The following is a 20,371-nucleotide window of genomic DNA, read 5'->3' on the forward strand; positions in this document are numbered from 1 at the left end:
TAACAGCATCATTCCCCTTTTGCTTCGCCAAGTTTACATTTGTCAGCCGTGCTCTGATTGGTCATGTCACAGAGGTGCAAATCCTGTTGTGGAAGGTGAAAAAAAAAGAAATGCATCATCCCAGATGTGGCGTTGATTGTCATCTATGGCGCCCAATGCCCGTTAATAATTTCCAAACTCACCTGATGCCCTTTGTTTTCCGGGTCAGGCTATAATCGGGCTGATATTGTGTGGTCTGACCCCTGCATAAAGGACAATGAGCAGTCGTCACCATGGCTGCAGCCGCTGCCTGGAAACATTTGTTTTTTAAATTGGCAGCAGGTACAGCACCTTTGCCAGTAGTCCGTTAGCTGCTATCCACTGTTGACCTCTAATCTCACACAGCTCAACTGAGCAAATTGTAGTTTTAAAATAGAGAGAATGGATCGCAGTATAAACATATGTTATAATAGCATCGTTAATGTAATAGAGATAACAAGAAAACCTTGGCTTCATGTTGACCCATATCATGCTCTCCTCGGGAAACTTAAGAATCCTCTTTGACTCTGATTTGAATTTCAAAACTGAGCGTGATACAAGAGGTTATTTAGTACTGCTTTTTTTAACATTTAACGGATAGTTCAAAACCAAGTCATGTCTGTTTTTCATGACTTTATCTCAACCTTATCCTCAGTCTGACCCTGTTTTTAATCTAGAATAGCTCTTATTCTAGATTAAAACAGTATTTTAAATCATGAAAATACTTAAGTTACGTTTTTGTCTAAAACCGAGCACAACACCATTAGTGTCCACGAGGATAGAGGAAGAGACGGAGTCCCAAACTGTGCATGGTTTAAAAAATGCCTTATGTGTTAATCCAAGTAAAATGCAAAAGGAAATGTCTCTACTGACCTCTGCTTTGTTTTCTAATATCAACGTCAAAGGGCATCCAAAGCTTTAAATCCTAAATGGAATCATTATTCATCCTCTGTTCTGTACTTTCAGATCAGCCTCCATTAGACTCCTGGGTTCAGTCAGTGCGGTGCGTTTTATTCATGAAGCTCATTCTCTCTTCCACTCTGTGTAGCTTTGCTGGCAAACATTGGTTAGCTCAGTTCTTCCGAGTTTGAACTTGCAATATGAAAAATGTGTTTTCGATTGGCATTTCAGCCCTGATAGCTTCTGTTGTACCATAAGCCCGCTGGCCTCTCCACCTCCCATTAAGCATAATGCAGGTTGGAAATGCCTCTCTTAACTCGCAGAGCACCTCTCAAATCCCTCAGAGACCAATAGCTGGAATGACAGATCGGTGGGAGCGTAGGCATGGCATTTAAGGCTGCTAACGAGATAAAGCTCCTGAGCTTGGCACCTCTCACCCGCTCGCCTCTCCTCCGCCCTGCTCGCTGTCATCTGTACGGCTCAAGAGCTTTAGAGGAGACGCGTCTTAAGTGGGGTCCACAAGCCAGCTCGGCTTTATCCTTCTCTTACCCCCTTCTTCACAGACTCCCCCCCCACTGCTACCTCAATTCCTCCCACTAGCGGCACATAATTAACAGCACTGGGCTGGGTGCCCAAGTGGCTGAAGGCTATGAGTCACTCCCCAGGCCTGGGAGAACGGCGGATAAATCACCTGAGGAAAGAGGAGGGTGAGAACTTCTCTCTCCCCTCACACCTGAGTTCATTTGGGGGGACCCTATTACTAGGCCTTCCAATTACCCTGTCCCGCCAGCCTGAATTTATTTGTACCGCACCCCCTCCACCATAAAATTATAACTTTGCGTAATAATTTTTTGCTCACTGCAGTCCAACCCAAGGTTAATAGCCACGGAGCTGACTTTGAAAAGGCTGAAGGATGCTGCTGCTCCAATGCTCTTCTCTTCCTCCTCCCCCTGCTCCATACACCCCTCCTTTCATCCTCTTGTTCTGCCTGTAAAAGTAGTACTGGCAAGGGGAGTGGAAATGCCTAGCAGGAGTTATTGTCCAGTGCGACCCCATTAACAGTCCCCCGAGGTGCTGTAAGTGTCTCTCTTATGGGAGAAACTGCCATATATTGTCTGATCAAACCTTGAGGCCCTCACTGTTTTACGGCAGCGGTGGGCCCTGAACTGCATTCAGTGGAGGGCCCTCATAGAATAGATTTCCATCTAATGAAAAGAGATCATGAAGGAGTTTCCATTAACTTCTTATGGATAAAAGTTGAGCTTGTTTGTTCAACTTGTGAGTGCAGCAGTGTGCACAGCTGTTGATTGTGTGTTGAAAGTGCAGCCAAGGCCTCAATATTACGCCAGGTCAAGGAGCTTACACCGCTGAAAAAAGGATTTATAGTTGAGTATTATGTAGTGGTGTAACTTTTTACAAGTTTTTGGCATTCATTTTATACATCTCAGAGTCAAACAATCTGAACTCTCACATGTATTCTTCCATGCCATGCAAGCATCAGTTTAACATCACCTATTCAGATTTAGCGCTCATTGCCAACTGGCCTTGGTTCACTTGTTATGGAATTAAACAGAAACAAAATACTTTCCACCCTGGTAAGAAGTACCCACAGCTTTACTGAATTATATTTAAAGGATGCAAACCTCAGAAGTGTAATTGCTCCAGACATTCCCCTCACATCAGCAGAAATTTGCTTGGTTAAAGGAGGAATCCATTTAAAAATGCGTCCTAAAGAGGCTGTCCAAAAATTTGGGGGAATGTGCTCAGTCACTTTCTCTCTTGCAGTTTTCAGGCTGATCTGAACAGATAATCTGGTTTAATGATCCTGTTGTTTGAGGGGTTTACAGACATAATCTGAGTTTAATCTCATCAACTGAATCAGAGCCTCACTTATTTTGAAGCGTTAATATCAAACATGTTTCCAAATTGAGAAGACTGAAAGGAACAGTGATTGGCCGAGTGAGCACCATAGCCAATAAGAGTGAGTTCACCGTAAACTGAAACATGGCTGCTTACAGTGTAGATAAGACTTTTTTCCCCGTATAAGTTTCTGAGTTCCTCAGTCTCTAAATTCGCTAAGAAATCGTTTGTGTACTCCTTTGTCTCTACTGAATTGTCTTTAGTGTGTGCGCACTCGCAAAATTAAAAGACTACAAATCATTTACATCGTCATTATGTCTGTGTTCTCCCACATTTTTAAATCTCCCATGTTTTAAAATATATATGTATTATTATTTGTTTGGCCTTTTCTGGTGTTTTTCAGTGCATGGCTTTTTCTTATTTTTTTGATCTTTTCATTTTCTTAAACCATATTGCCTTTGGGATTAATAGTCAGTTTAGACTATTATTAGTTTAGTTATAGTAAAGATGTTTTGTATTTTATTGTATTGTAGCTATTTCTCTCTGCCTCCAGTGTTGATGCTAACAGAGGTTAACCATCTATCCCCTTCTAACTTAATACACAGCTATTCACCACTGACACTGGTTTTCTATATTTTTCTCATTCACGTATTTAACTGATAAGTTTGATACTCTGCAAATCAATAAGAGACGTGAAATTAGAGTACACACAGCTCAACAAAGTCTGTGCTCACACAAATGTCTCTTTGAAAAAGAACACAATTAAAAACCTTTCAAGGAAAAACTCTCTTGGATAATTTCCCCATCTTCAGTCCCTATGAGTTGGGCTAATTGACTTAAAAAATGAATGACCTTTTATTGATTTTCCTTTTTTGTACCTTTTGCTCCGACTCCACCAACATGTCGTATGCAGAACTCCTGTGAATGGAACGTGACTTCTTAAAGTGCCTTAATCGTCACTTTAAAGGCCAAATCGAGATGAAAAGTCTTCTGCTGTATGAAGTTGATGGAGGGAAAAAAAGAACCAAAGCGACGTCTGCCTTGAAATTGCATTTACTGTCAAATTAAAAGAGGAACCTTCTTCTTTTCTAGAGGAATCTGAGGAATGAGTGGAGCTTTGAACTGTGGTTAATGTGTGGAGGGAGGAGCATGCAGTGTTTTTAAGCTCCAGCTTCATCCTTGACACATCTCATCCTCACTGTCTCTGCCTCTCTGTTATTTCCAGATCCACATCATTGACTTTGATGATGAGAATAACATCATTAATAAGAATGTCCTTCTGCACCAAGCTGGGGAGATATGGCACATTGGCGCCAGTCCTGCAGATAAGGCTGTGCTTACCACCTGCTATAACAAAAGTGAGTCCCACTGTTTCCTTATGTCTCTGGTTCTATTCTCTGCCTCTTTATTCAGCATGTTTCTCTTTTTCCTTCTGTTTCTCCTTCTTTGTTTCCTTTTTGCATTTGCTGCATCTTTTTTTCCTTTGTCCCCATATGTCTTCCTCCCAATGAACTAACACTGACCTGGAGTTTAGTTTAGACTCAGAACATGTAATTGCATCTTTAAAAGATAACCTGTCTTCACAGGTCTGATAGTATAGCGGCCTTGTTAGGAGTCATGTTCAGACTGATAGAATCAATACTAATGTGTGGACATTATGACCCACATGAAGGATAGTGGCAGCGGCTGCAAAGTCACTGTCTGGCAGGAAGACAAATCCTTTAAGGTCACATGTGTGTCAACTATAATATCCAAAACATGTTTTTTTAATTGTTTATACTATTTTTCTACAGAATAGAAAGAGTAGAAAACAATCTACAACAGACCACGGCAGGTAAACCAAATGTATTCAAAGAGGACGTCCCTTAAGTTAAGTTGTATGTGGTGCACATGTCAACCTTCACATTCTCGTCTTCATGCAGGCAGTGGTGAAGGAAGTATTCAAACATTTGGCTCTAGTAAAATAATAAATAAATGGAAAAAATATGCTCAAGTAAACGTAAAAGTACCACATCTAATGTTCTAAGTGAGTAAAAGTAATTAAGTACTTACATTTAAATAGACTTTTAAAGTCTAATAAAAAGTTCTTCTACAAAGAAGAATGCAGACTGAGAAAGGCTGACTTTGACCTCTCAGATGAAGTGAATAAAGTTTATTATCACATAACAAAAGCACTGAGGAAAGTTCCTGCACTTGAGAAGCGGCTTTTTATACAGTCTATGCTGAGTACCTCCTGACTGTAGTCCGAGTACGGACAAACCTCAAGCCAGTGACATGTTGTTGAGGGATGTGCTGGAACAAGTCTGATCCATGGTTGCTTCACCTTGCATATACAGGATTTAAAGGATCTGCCTCGATCGTTGTGTTGCCTGATATCACAGGACACATTTAGTTTTCTTGTAAAGTACAAGTTCCAGCTGGTGGCATTTATAGTGGAATTAAAGAACTAACAGCATATTAGGCACTGGTGGTTATAATGTTTTTGCTAATCACAACACTTTAGGGTTTTTCCTACCATTATAACTCTTGGGTGTACTGCCAACATCTTAACAGAATTAACAGAAAAAAGTATATTGGTCCTAATATAAGAAAAAATTCTGAAGTAATCTTATATCACAGGATTTATATGTTCATTCATTAAATTAGATATGCTTCATGAATGGGGAGCATTTCAGTGTAACTATGGTCTTTTACAGTGAGAGTGTTGCATTATGGGTTGTTTGTAGCCTTATTATGTTGCAGTCTGACAGTCTGAAAAATGTTGACTTGTCAGAGAAAATAATTATACAAGAGGGATGAGAGTGAGAGAGTAGCCGCCTGCGCCACAGTAACTCAGTCAGCTGACAAGTGGCCACTGGAAAAGTGAGACATCCAATAAGAACAAAGATTTTGGAAAACAGCCAAACACTGTTGCACTGTCAGGTGGTTATGGCAGGAGGAGTAAATTTAAGTTCAAATCAGCTCTGTTTTAACAATGTTATTTTGTACGGCACACAGTGTGATCACTCACAAAAACGATTACTTCAGGACGTAGCGCTCAATTCCTCGGTGAGTATATTTGTTTCGCTCTGCCTCGCTCTTGCTAATGCCTGAGTGCACGGTGAAAAACAACAACTTGTGTTGTATTTTTATAAATACTGTAATGATAATGGTCCAAAATGATGTGAAAATCCAGGCTGCTGGTGGTGTAATGGTGCAGGGAATGTTTTCTTGGCACATTTTGGGTCCCTTAATACCAATCAATCATGATTTAAATGCCACAGCCTATCTGAGAATTGTTGCTGACCATGTTCATCCCTTTATGGCCACAATTTACCATCTTCTAATGGCTACCTCCAGCATGATAATGCAGCGTATCATAAAGCAAAAGTCATCTCAAACTGGTATCATGAGCGTGACGATGACGTTGAGTGCACTTCAGTGGTCTCCCCAGTCACCAGATCTGAATCCAATAGAAAACCTTCAGGGTGTGGTTGAATGGGTGATTTGGACCTTTTATGTGCATCTGAGCAATACGCTGAAATGATGGGATGTTGTCACGTCAACATCTCATTATCAGGGTTATTTTTGGAAAGCTAGAACAATTTCCCAGTGCACTCTTTTTTAAAGTATAACTTCACCTCAATGTTTTCGGTGTAGTGCCTCCCCCTGAATTCACAAGGCGAGGCAGAGACACGCCTAGCTACCCCCTCAACCCCATCTCTCTCCCCCTCACACACTGACTTCGTAAACTCAAACACATGCAACATACTGATTAGCTTGCTAAAGCTACGTCATCTAGGTTGTCTGGGACTCCAGTTGCAGCACAAACACTTTTGCGACAGAAATGCTGTATGAAGAATTTCCTGACAGCTAAGACCGCAGGTGGCTGGTGCTGAGACACCCAGAGCTAAACTATTTGTGGGGAATACTGTGCCTGCGTTCGTGCGTGCGAGCTTGCGTGCGAGACAGCCGAGGGGCAGGAGAGGATGGGGCTGTCTCTGGATGGTAGACGATGTGGTGGTTTAGTTTCAGCAATGATTTGAAAATGATCGCGGTTTTCCAAATTCACACTCATGAGAAGTTTTGTGGTGGGGCGCCTCCCACCTTTGATTGAGGGTGTCACCCTTTTCAACTGTGTGTACATGTCATGATGTTGTGACATCCCAAACGGTGCACTCAACCTAAACACTGGCCCTGCAAGGTCCAAGACGGTTTGAAACACAAGGTGGTGTTATGAGTTATGTTCAACCATTAAATGTAGATTTTGTTTTATTTAGTAATAAGTGTGATATTAAAACCAATCTTAATATATTTCATCAAACAACAGTCTAGATACTGCACATTTAATTGTGCAGTATCTCTTTAAAGGGCTTGAGCTAAAACTTGGTTGTAGAGTTAGAATTGCTGTTTTGAGGATCCTGTCAAGAATGTGTGACTGAGGTTGCAACACATAAGAGCAGTCAACCAGACCACACACACGTACATGAGGTGATCGCTACATGCTTGAGTTCACAGAATGACAGCCACTCTCGACCAGGCAGGATCTCCCAACATCCCACTACACACTGCCGCTCACACACGCACACACACACACACACACACACACACACCCAGATACAGTATATACAGTACATACAGTACATACAGTACATATAAATATACAAACATACGCAAGTGCATTCCTTACAATGTTTCCATATACTGCCTCCCACCCGCACTCCAGTTTGTGGGTAAGATAGGGCTTTTGTTCAAGATGATTGCTTGCCCACATACTCCAAATGCAAGGTTGTCTAAAACCACTCAAGAGCCCGTGGACTCACACCACATTGCTTTTTAATTTGACAAATAGGCCTAACGCCAGTGTTTCATAGCCCAACGCCTGCCCACACACTGTCAATAGCTACACCAAAAAGAAATTAGGCTCTTTTGCTTTCTCCCTCTCTGCTTTCTCTCTCTCTCTCTCTCTCTCTCCCTCTCTCTCTGTATGTGATAGGTTATGCCCTCCAGCCTTAAACTTTTATTCCAATTACTGTATCAGTTCTACATTTACTCCACTGCGTCCAATTAGCAGCTCTGGCTCTGGTGTGCATGTGCCAAAATAACTCATTTGTGATGTGGATTAAAGGAGTGTATGCTTGTCACTGCATTAGTGTCTGCCCCCCACCAACATAAATACACACACTTTACTGTGCAATGACCATGTGGTGTGTTTGTGTGTTTTCATCCCTCCAGCCAGCGACAGCAGGGTGGTCTCTTGTGCGGCAGTATGGCGGATGCCCACTGACTGGGAGACAGGTAGCCACGAGTCACCTGACGACACCGCCCACAACCCTCAAACCCTGGAGCTGCTTTGTCACCTAGACGACAGTGCCCATGGCAACGCAGCCTGGTAGGTGTTGCTGACTGTAAAAGTCTTAATAAAAGTTGATGAAAGTGCAGTGATTGTTTTGATCCAGAGCTGTGTGCAGTTGTGTTTGGCTCCTCTGAAGGAAAATTATTTTTTCATGGAGATCTGAATAAACCAACAGAAGCCTAAGACACTTAGATACTGCTCTGGTGATAAAATTATATAAATATGTCTGAACTATAATCAGTGACATCATTTATGTGATCAGTTTTGGTCGCTTCCAAAGCTTTGTATTGATTAATGCATAATCCATTTTCTGAATAGAACTGTGCAGTAAATCAGCATAACTCTACTCTGATGTAAGATTCACACTTAGCTAATGGAATTTTATGATATATCAGCTAAACGATACAGTCTTGATTTATTGAATCTTACTATTCAAAGTAAACAGTGAATCACGTGTGGTCGCCGTAGTCATATTAGAAATTATTTTTAAAGTTCGACAAAGTAACTCAGAATTCAAGGGCACCTTAGCAGGGTTTTTTTCCCTCTGCATCTCATGATCCTCACACACACACACATAGCAATTAGTAAGTGCTAGTTAAGTATGTCAGTATGCACACTTTACAAGCAATGTCGTATGAAGTAGAGGGCTTCTCGACAGCTTCCTGACTGCTAAGTCGTCTGTCGTCCTGAGCTGTTTGAACCGCTGGCACAGGGGAATGTCTCAGCTGGCGGTTCAAATGGTGTGTGTGAGACAGTCATGTCTGAGGAGATGGAAGAACATGTGGTAGTTTAAGGGTTTAGTTTCTGCAGCTTTCCTGATTCTCACTCACAAGCGGTTGCTGGTGACGGAGGGATGCCAACCTTTGATTAGAGGGTGTCAACTAAGCATTGACCCTAAGACAGCTTGTCACACTGGGGGGCATTATGAGCCATGTTCAACCCATACTTTTTTTTGGTCATAAATGTGATATTAAAACCAGCTTGAGTGTGTTTTATCAAAGAACAGTCATATTTAGTTTACAGCTTAAAAACATATTTAAGTGAGCAGTGTCTCTTAAAAGGAAAATAATCTTATTGTTTGATTTGACTTACCTTACATTACCCTAATAATTACTATTCTCTGTGTGTCTAACTTTCCTGTTTTTATATTTATTTTTCATGGCTCGGACTGAGCCAGATTGACTGGTCCACATCTGAGATTGTAGCCTGATTCTTTTCTCTTCTAGTCTCGGCTCTTGTGCACAAGGCCTTGCTACAATTCAATGTGTATGAGAATGAAAATCAATGGTCATTCGCCTTTTTAGTCCACTGTTCATCAGCTGCCTCATGATTGCTATCAATTATAGAGGCCCCAATCAGTTAGCATGATGTTTACTGTAGCAGGTGTCTGTGAGGCAGAGATAAATATGGGAAGAGAGTGAGGACAATGGAGGGAGAAAGATGGAGAGAAGCTAACAAAGCAGAGTGTGTGTGTGTGTGTGGGGGGGTCTGTGGGGGTACACAACTTTGTGTGCTTCTTGTGCTTGTGCGTAGAAACTGGAGGTCTTTGTATCTGTGGAGGTCGCTGTATCCATGTATGTTTACTGTGTGTGTATGTGTGTGTGTCAAAGGGTAGGTCAAGCAAGGCTGCTGGGTAAAGATTGATGCTTTGAGGTCCAACATCTCAACGCCCCGAGAGCTGTAACCCTCACAAGGGCACAAGGACACACACACACACACACACGCACACACTGTGTGCGTGTGTGTGTGTGCACGCGCTGGGTGCTGGGTGCTGTGAAGCCTGTAGCCTATGCTGTGCACTATTGGCTTCCTTAGATGGATGGCTTTGGTCTGCTGCCCACCTCTTCCATCTCTTCATGACACACACACACACACACACACACACACACTCTGACTCTAATAATACTGGCGGCTTGCACCTTTGTGTGTGTGTGCATGTGAGCAGCCAAATAGTGAGAGATTGGAGCGTGTATACTTATGTGGCTTTTGTCTTTTTCGTTTGTGTGTGTTTGTTCACCTGCTTCTGTATGTTTGTGTCTGCTGTAGCGTGTCTGCCCGTGCGCAGTCTGCATCCTTCGTGGGTGTGTTTTCCAGTCGCTGGTGTCCCTCCACTCCCACCAACGATAACACTTTCTCCTTCCTCCAAATCCTCTCATTGTTTGGGTGGGCAAACATTTGAGCCTGTGCCCTGTTGTGAGGCGTGCTCTGAATAGAAATATCGGCAGAATACACCCGACAAAATGGGGCTAAACAGAGCTGGGGAAAAACCATGCTTTTTTTCTTCTCCGGTGCTCGGCTGTTTTTTTCCTATTCTTTCTCGCACTTGGTTTCGATTGGGAGCCGCGTGGCAGTCGAGCAAATCGATTCCCGTGGAGCCATTTTAGCCAATCAGAGCCCTGGGAGGGAGTGGTAAAACGCAAAAGGCAACAAGGTTGATTTTCTAAAGTGGGGTGTGACAGGAGGGGGTAGGAGGTGTTTGTTGGTGTGAATGCAATCATGTGCAGTATGTGGGATCATTGCAAGTGAAAGGCTTTTTAGTCTTTCATACCCTATGGAGCAATAGTTTCTCTGCTCTTTGTCTGTTTATGTGCCTGGTCTCAGAAAAGTGAGTGTATGAGTGCAAGGGCCAAAGTTTACTGAAGTTGTAAGTAACTGAAATGAAATAATCTCTTCTCACCCTCTGGTTTGGTGACTCTGAAGTGCAAATGACAACAGCAAATCCCAAAACACAATTAACACATTAACTTTAAACAGAGGGTAGGTTCCTGCTATCTATAAGGTTTGTCGCTGATTCGACGAACACACTGTCATATTTTCACAAAGGAAATGACCAAACATGTTTTGCGATTGTCTTCATGGTTCCTTACTTGCAATTGTCTTTCCTTTTTTGCCGTTGTGTTTTGTGATTGTCATGATTTGCTTCTCAGGGCCACCGCACACTAATGCTGTCAAATGAAAACCAAAAACGTCTTCTTTATTTTTAGATTAATCAAATTATCAATTGTTGCCTTAAGGGTTTACAATTCACATATGTACTGAGTAAAATTACTAGACCAAGTGGGATATGTGACACTCATTTAACTTATATATAATCTACAATAATTACTATCAACCCTAAACCAAAAACTTTCTACTGTGCTGAATGGTTGTAGGGCTTTACTATACAGTATGTTTTATCACTGCTGTGTGACATTCATTAGTCCTGTCCTGACTCGGTTTGTACTTGATACACTGTTTGTTGTCCTGCAGCCTCAGAAGCTTTATAAGCTCTAGTCAAAGCAACAAATATTGATTCTAATTTATTTTTCAGTGAATAGCAATTATATTGATTTACTGATGTCTGGTGGATCTGTATAAACATGGTGGATGGTAAATAAATAGATAAACAAATGACTTGACATTTGGCTGAAAAATTTGATTTTTTTATTTTTCATTTTCATTTTATTTGTATTATTTTAAATTGCATCAGTTTTGTGCTAATGCCTGTAGTTTCACAGCGAGAGGCAGAAGAGACTGGCTAAAGAGAGAGCGTGAATAAAAGATTCAATAAGGGATTCGTTGGCAGCAATGCTTAACAAATCCATATATTTCTCTAATGTAGATCCACAGTTGCACCAATTATCATAACCCATGTCTAGCCTGTGTTTGCCATTTTAATCTGCAAAAGTCAGCCCTGGTGTTTTCAGCATTGCTCTTTGCTAACAAAAGTGATTAAAGGTTCTATAAGATATTCGTTAATATCAGAGTTCCATTAATTTCTGTACCTTGGCAGCTCACATTACTCAGGCCATTGTGTGGCTTAATGCTGATTGATCCACTCATTTTCCACATCGTAAAGTCGGGTGATGCCTGCATTTTTCAGGTGAATTTGTCTTTATCACTGAAGGAGTAACCTGTTCATATGTTTAAGTAACTGTAATAGTGTTTATTTCAATAAGTAAGGACTTACATTGCTAGTTACTCACAAACATCATGGTGATAGAATTATATTTCTCCCAACACTGGCAGTGACATGATTTAGTCAAGGAAATACAACAGACTTCAATGGAACCTGTTGTTTGACACTCATCAAGTCAAAATTGCTGAAATCTGTGAATCTCTAATTGCATCAATATAACCTAGTTTCTCCCATCATACTTGTATGTGAACAGTTTTCCTTTGTAGTTGGTGCCATTTTGGGTATTTTAATTTGGTCTGGCCCTTAAAGGTTCAGTGTGTTAGATTTAGGTGAAAGGGAATTTTGGCAGAAATTTAACATAAAATAATCTTAGTGATGTTTTCACTCATGTGTTTAATCTAAATTGTATGAATTGTTGTTTTCTTACCATATAATGGCCCCGTTATATATAAAAACGTTATATTTTCATGGAGGGGGTCCTCTCTCTGGAGGCCGCCATGTTTTTTACTGTCATCCAAACTTTCACATATAAACAACATAACTTAACTTACCTCACTGAGATCACAAGTTTTTGTTTACAGCACATTGACATCAATGTTGTCTCTCACTTGTGGGCTCATTCTGATATCATCTGGAGTTTTTACAAGGGGGCTGGCATTAAAAATTCCATATAGAGTCTGGAACCCCCGATTCGGCCATTTACATTCTCACATACAGCCCCCTCGGATAATTTCAGGGCTGCATATCTGAAAGCGGCTAAAATGAGTACCAACAAAAATATCCCCTTTTTCCTTATGATCCTCACAAATATAGAAGTACATTTACACACACAAACACATAAGTTGCTCTCAGTGTCACTGTATTCATACTAAAATCTCATGCAGTCATATGAAGGCCTGTGAGGACACTCCTATGGCTGCAAAGCACAGCAAAGTGGGGCACAATCTGATGAGTGAGGGACATAGAGAGAAACAGAGAGGTGGAGAGAGAGGAGCATCTGTGTCCCAGGCGTAGATATATGGGGCTGTAAAAACCTCCATAGCTCTCCCCCAGCAGTATTTGCATACCATTCCAGTACAGTGTGCCATCTTGTTGTAGAGCTCAAGGTCAAATGCACGTAACTTTTAATCTTATTATGAGGGAATAGGAGAGGAGGGTGGTATAAGATACTGTAGCATTAACTGTCTCTCCCTGTCTCTTCCTCCCTATATTGCATGAATTAATAGAGACTACAGGAAAGCGTACGGTGTTTGAATCCCAAAGTGTTGAGCATGTTTTAAGTGAGCTGCTGTATGGGAATGTGTTTGTGAGAGAAAGAAAGTGGCTTCTAACATCCTGCCTATAACGTGTATATGCTGAGATACCACTGTGTGCATGTGCTCTCATATTAAGTGTGGAGGCATAAATCTGTTCACTCGAAAATATTCTAACTTATGTGGTCCCACCTTCCATTCAATGCCAAAAAGCTGATCCTCCCAAGGCAAATGATTCTCTTTTAATATTTGCTTAGGATAAGGGTTGGGGTTATGTAGCGATAATGGTTAGTCAGATGTTTTCAGGTCTATTGTTATAGCATGTTCACATATGTTAACTTGTCTTTGTAATAATTTCTCCTGTTCATGCATGGAGCTTCATTGTAAGAAATGGAGGACCAACGTCGACATTCTGTGCAAAAACACTGCGGAAGCCAATATGAGAGCTTAGAGCAACTGGTTGTCTATAGTTCAAAATGTTATCATAAAATGTGCAGACTATTTCCTTAATGTGATGCAGGGTTAGAAATATCTCAACTCTTTCTTGGTTTAAGGAAATAATACCACTGATATACCTGGGGCCCAATCGCAATGGCCCTTGTAGCGCACACGGAACGCACACCAGGCAGCTGGTCAGTGCTGTATCTGGTGTGACGATGGCCATCAGTGCCCTGGCAAGAGGGATTATTTTTGCTTCTGTCAATCCAAACATGCTAACACGAGCAGAGAAAACTCGTTCTCTCCGTCTTCTATGCCGTCTCCTCCTCACCACAATAACTACAGCCATCTGTGCATAACAGTGTACCGCAAGCACCTACCTTTCAAACGCACTAAATATAGTCACAACCACCGCAATCTTTTTCAGGCTTTGTTAATCACTATGCGTGTGCTAAATTAAAGCATTTGCATCTACTCCTCGAAATATGTTGTGCAATCGGGTAGAAATACCTGATATTGCATTGTCATTAAGGCAAACATACTAAATGAACAGCACGTTATTCTGCACGCAATCCTCAATGTGCACTGTTAGTAGATCAGCTTGCATGTTTTTTTTGACAGTAAAACATGTTTGCACACACAGAAACCTTTAGTAGATCAGGCCCTAAGTCACTGTCCCCTTTAAATGTATTCATCTGTAGCTAAGCAATCTTGATTGTGTAAGCTGATCTAAATCCTTTTCTCTGAAATATGTTCTCTCCGTGCTCGTGTCTCTACTATATGCACTTAGCTGAAGATGTTGTTTTTTTTCCTGAGGGAGGACACCGCAGCTTTATGGTTGCATTAGACAATTTTCAGATGGCCGACGGAAAACAGTTTCTGGAATCTCACATTGAGCACATTATATCATTATTTACCATTATATCCCATTACAACACCAGTAAATTGAGATTCAGAGATTACATTTGCAGTAAAAATAGTCTAAATATGGATAATAACCCTCAGTTTCAGACCCCCGCCATGTTCAAAACAGCAGTGGTAACATTTTTGTTGAAAAAAATGAATTGAGGACGCTGATTTGGAGAATCATTACAAATATACAAAAACAATGATCCAGAATTTGGTGTTCATCATAGAATCCAGTCTAATTTTAGCATAAGCCTCGTCTACAGCAGGATTTGAATCAGTATGGACAGGTATGATGACAGCAACCAGCGACTCTTTTAACATACATATGGTCATGTGAGTGTTGTATTTTGATGTATTTAAAAAAAGACATCACACTTAGCCCTTTGGTCTCCAGGCAATAAATATAAGTCAGTGTCCTCCTAAATGACAAGTGTGGTTGGAGTATCTGTGCATCCCTGCCCATGATTTCATGCTCTTCAGGAGGACAGTAATAACTGTCCCTCAGCAGCCATGAATTTACAGCCATTATAAACATAGCTCTTTGTCCTCCCTCCCTTTTTGCCTCCCTCTCTCTATCTCTCTCCCCACATATGCATATTTGAGACTTGGATTACATTCAAAAGCAGTCCTCTCCAGACCAACTTCTTTCCTCCTGTCATTTCTTTTATCTCACTCACACACTCTCTCTGTAACACTGGCATTGTTGTTGCTGCTTCAAATTGACAAATGAGTCAGAGGAAATGGAGTTGTCTAATTGATGAAGCCCTTAAACAAATAGCATCATTTTGTAAACCGCTAATGACAGCTGCTTCGCAAAACTGATGGGCTCAGACACCCGAACCTTCGGTCGCAGACCACGTCTTCACCTCCCTGACTTTTTACCTCCTTTAACCCAGATTAGACACAGATTTTTTTTCCTTGAGCCAAAAAGTCACAATAATGAAAAGCTGAACAAGTGCATTTCAGCTTTTCTAGGCCAAGGTTATGTTACGCTTTTTGCCAAGTCTCCGACTTTTAAAGTCGACAGAGCTCAGAGTTAAAAGGACTGCTTTCTCACCTGGGCTGTGTCCTCTTTTTCATACCGTGTAGTTGTGTCTCCACCTACATTTAGCTGCTAAACCGATCCAAACTAAGAGCAAACAACAAAAGCATACAAGTGGTCCGACCAACACCGAGGGAGTTATAAAGCTAAAGTTTGGGCTCTGGTGTGTCAGGTGTGGTTACGTCCCTGAGGTTTGTGCGCAGAGTGGTTTCTTAAGGTAGAGCAAAGTGGAGAATCAACACTACGAGAAAGAATGTGGTGCAGAATCGATACTCTGTAAAAAAAAATCAAAGCAGTATGCAGTTAAATCTACCACTGTTGTAACATCAGTGAGGCTACCCTGTATCCCACTGCTGCTTTTGAACACTAGATTGACAGAATCGGGCTGCTAGATTTGGCAGTAAGTACTCACTTGTATGCAATCGTCAATTTCTTGGCAAAGTAATGATGCGGCAGGCTGTAGCTTAATTCATGAAAATCAAACCAGCTACTGGCAATATCACATTGTATTTTGTTCAGTTTTATTTATATAGCGGCAAATCATCACATACAATATCTCAAAGCACTTTATGATATTACAGGGAGAAACACAACATTTTCCCACAATGTGTCAACAAAACTCAGTTTTAACAGGAAGAAAACCTCCAGCAGAAGCAGACTAAGGGTGGGTGGCCATCTGCCTCGACCGTTAACATGCACACACAACTAAAGTAACACCTCTGGCTGGTGATGACACAGACCGCTGAGTACAGAAGCTTGACAAATGTAAAGGGGTTGAACAGTAACCAGCGAAATGTATTTGGAATAATAGAAAATCAAACATTGAGGAAATATTATAGAAAATTCTCACTGGCAGCTCAGTTGTTTAGATAAATATTTTAATAATGACGTTACATTTGCTATTTTTCCTGGACTGAGATGAGAGGATGAATTTCAAAATCCCTGTACTTTTTTGCACCATATCTGTTTTTAGCACAGGTTGTGAGATATAATTTATGCACACAGGGTTTGGTTTTAGGTGTTGTATAAGGGCAAAACTATGTACTCTCACTCTCAGAGCAAGACTTAACATTTCTATTTATGAGTTAAATGCAATACACAGCTTTAGAGATGTTTACAGGCTCATTGTTTTTAACTTTGGACAGAGCCTGATTAGCGATTGCAAGCTAGAGTAAGAAAGGTTTTCATCACACTCAGCAACACTTTGTGTTTAGTGCAAATGGAAAATTGAAGCATGCTTACACTCTAAACTGAGTGGCTGAACATGCTTAATATAATATCTGATTAACATCAGCGCATTAGTATTGTCATTGTGGTCATATTAGCATACTGACATTCAGATTAATTTAGTGCACTATCGTACCTGTGTACAGCCTCACATTGCTGCCACCATGGCTTTAGAATCTTAGAATTGTCAACAAATAAAAAAATACTAAATCCAACAATGAATATCTTGTACTAAGTAAAAGAAACTAATGTGTCTGGTGTGTTTCACACCAGACACATTAGTTTCTGGTTACCACACAGCTCCATTATTTACCAGAAAAACACGAATCAGTCACCCTGTTGCACTGTGTCACGTGTTCTTTTGTGACAAAGATGGGCACGGTGCCGTAAACTTGTCCTGCTAATGGAAATACAGTTAAATAAAATGACTGAAACTTTATGGGACCATTTATTTGTACCCATTATTGCATAGACATTTTGCTTTGGTTTTCATCCTCTTTAATTGAATTTGGTGACTATATTAAGAATACAGAATTCCTTCAACTTGTTTTGATACTGTAAATGCAAAATATAGGCATTCATACATTTGTAAGCAAATGCTGACCTGTAGCATGACCAGGAAATACATACAGATGTTTAAGATCAGTCAAGTGTTGCTGTATTTAACAGGCAATTGAAAAACCTTACTAATTTGCCCCATTACCTTATACCTGCATCATGTGGGGATTAGCGTGCATGCAGGCATGACCAACTTCTGGATTAAAATTGACTGTGTGTCTGTGTTTGTATGTATTTACAGTGTACTGTGGGAACCCATGGGGGACGGCAAGCGTGTGATTTCACTGGCTGATAACCACGCACTACTCTGGGACCTGCAGGAGAGCTCTACACAGGCCACGGTAAGACACACATGCACGCACACGCATGCACACACACACACACACCCACAAACACACACACACACAAACTATATATCACACAATACAGTTGCTAACTCATTATTTGATAACCACCATATCGTCTCGGTGTTATCAGACGCAAACATCCTTTCTCTGACACAACAGCAGAGTGTGCACTAGTAATTCTGTTTCACACACACACACACACACACACACACACACACACACACACACACACACACACACACACAGACACACAGCAGCCTGGTCAGTTTTCTAAGCTGTGGCACTTAAATATTATTCTTGTCAAGTCTCTCCCTCTGTGATACTAATAAATAAGAGGAAAGTCCTTCACTGTATCTGTTTTCACAGTAAACTTTAGAGATTGTACTACATGGCCAAATGTGTGTGGCCTTTGGAACATTATACCTAAATTTGGTAATGGGACATATGATTCTAAAACAATTAATGAATAACTGAGAAATGTTGTCGGAGCACCAAGAGCCATTTAAGAAACTTAGTTCTGTATGGTAGTTAGGAATAATGTCTGTCTAGTTCCAGAATAACCCTGTTAACTGTGTTCAGAGTAAATACTTTCAGATAGTTCACAAACTATTTGAGTGGGATTTGAACATTCTGAGGACTAAGTGTCTGTAAAGATGGACAAAAAGACCGCTCTACAAAAGTGAAGCTAGTGGGTCTCGATCGCCCCCTGGTGGCTGGCTAATGCACAGATCATGAGCCCCATCCCCCCCATGTTAGTGGATGGGACACTGCTAAAATTTAAAAGTCAAAAGTAATGTCGCACTCCATCCCTCAAATGCTACTGTGCAGACCTTGGCTGCAAAGGCCATCATCTGCACAATATGGCTCTATTGGTATCTAGAATATTTCAGCTTCATTTTTGGATGGTGGAAGGAGACATGTCGTCCTTCAGGTGAAGTGGTAACACAGGAATGTGCAAAAGCGTTTTTGTAGTTCCCAGTTTTAGTTTCTATGGTTACATAGTTCCTGGAAGTGTCTTGTTTCAAGGAGCATTATAGCACCCTCAACTTTTTTAGAAAAGCTTTACACATGATTTTGTAAAATACCACCCAATCGAACCAGCAAAACAATTTCTTCATTGTCCCCAATGTGTGAACAAGTATACTTTTATGTTAAATCAGGAGGGGGACAGACACAAGCTGAAGTCTCACATTGATTTTAGAGAGACAAACATATTTTTCAATACTGCAGAATTGCACAATAATGGCCTTTAATTGCATACAAATACCTGTAGCTGAATTTTGTCTAAGCACTCTCGGTCAGTTCACTTAGTTGTGTCCTTCCTAATGCAAGGTGAAGAGGCTTTTCACTGTAAATTCTGTCTCCAGCCCACCAGCTTTGCAATTAAAATGCCCATTATGTATTCAAAGACTCAAGATAATGGTGTGTGTAAGGTGCATGTGCATGTGAGGAAGAAGTAATAGAGTGGTGTGTCAGCCCAGTGTTTCATGGGTGTGTGTGTTGTTCCATTAGAAGCCATGAGCGATGGAGAATATAGATGGGTCATTAGTAATTCATGCACTCGTTGAGAGATCCACATAAAGGGCAGCCGGGCCACACACCTAATAGGAACAAGTGTGTTTGTCTGTGTGTGCACGCATGTGTGGTCATGTGAATACAGTAATCTGACCTTTTTAAAACATTTCTTGCACAGTTTGGATAAATGCATGTACATTACTTTCCGTGCTGTCACTTGCTCTGGCACTGTGTTGTACTCTGATTTAAAATGTTACACATTGACATAAACTAAGATTCAAATCACAATGATGAGTTTTATTTCAGGTGATTTAATGTTGCCACTGATTTTCCGAAAATGCAATGATTTAAATTGCTCACGCTGTCTGTATCAGGCTGTTGAAATTTGCAATGTAAATATGGAATCGTGGAGGGTTGTCATGTTGGGTGATGACTGAGAAGTCTGCCATGTTCATTTATCTTGCTTTAGAAAATGGCACTGCACCAGCATTTGTTCCCATCATGCCTAATGTATGTGGATATTAGCTTTAAGCTAGCATTGTTCCATCTGTGGTGTGTGTCGACAGTTTGCAGCTCTGTTGAGGTAAGACCTTACCATTTGGACTGTATGTATATAAACTATACGTTCTTCATCCCAAAGAATCACAGACAAGATGTTTTTTTTTTTTTACAGAATTCCAAGATACAGTCAGGAATCAAACATCTTTACACATAAATGAACTGTTATATTCACATTGAGGTGAAAATATGATTGGAGAAATTTTGTTTATTTTTTTAATGGTGCATTATACTGTAATTAACCATAATGATTATTTGATTGACTGTTTCTCCATTGATTCAGTCACACTCACCAAGTAGATTATTAAAGGCATCTGCACACCTGCTTATTCATCACCCAACCATGTTGCAGTTTTGCTTAGAATCCTGCAGAACAACGTCAGGAGCTTCAATAAATCAAACATCAGAATGATGGTAAAATGTGATCTCGGTGACTTTGGTGTGATAGTTGGTGTCGGATGAGACGGTTTTATCATTTGTGAAACTGATCTCTTGACATTTACACTCACAACA

The 20,371-nt window shown here is 40.7% G+C and overlaps 1 protein-coding gene across 1 annotated transcript in view; it reads left to right on the top strand.

Moving 5' to 3' along the window:
* The window catches only part of eipr1 (EARP complex and GARP complex interacting protein 1), a 51,356-nt gene that overhangs the window by 4,432 nt on the left and 26,553 nt on the right, over nucleotides 1-20,371 (top strand). Inside the window, exons 3-5 of the mRNA XM_020084965.2 lie at nucleotides 4,004-4,136; nucleotides 7,993-8,149; nucleotides 17,680-17,779. Of these exons, the coding sequence (XP_019940524.1) occupies nucleotides 4,004-4,136; nucleotides 7,993-8,149; nucleotides 17,680-17,779 (390 nt within the window). The remainder of the gene's footprint in view (nucleotides 1-4,003; nucleotides 4,137-7,992; nucleotides 8,150-17,679; nucleotides 17,780-20,371) is intronic.

The sequence above is a fragment of the Paralichthys olivaceus genome, chromosome 12, assembly GCF_024713975.1.
Source record: "Paralichthys olivaceus isolate ysfri-2021 chromosome 12, ASM2471397v2, whole genome shotgun sequence".
Lineage (NCBI taxonomy): Eukaryota > Metazoa > Chordata > Actinopteri > Pleuronectiformes > Paralichthyidae > Paralichthys > Paralichthys olivaceus.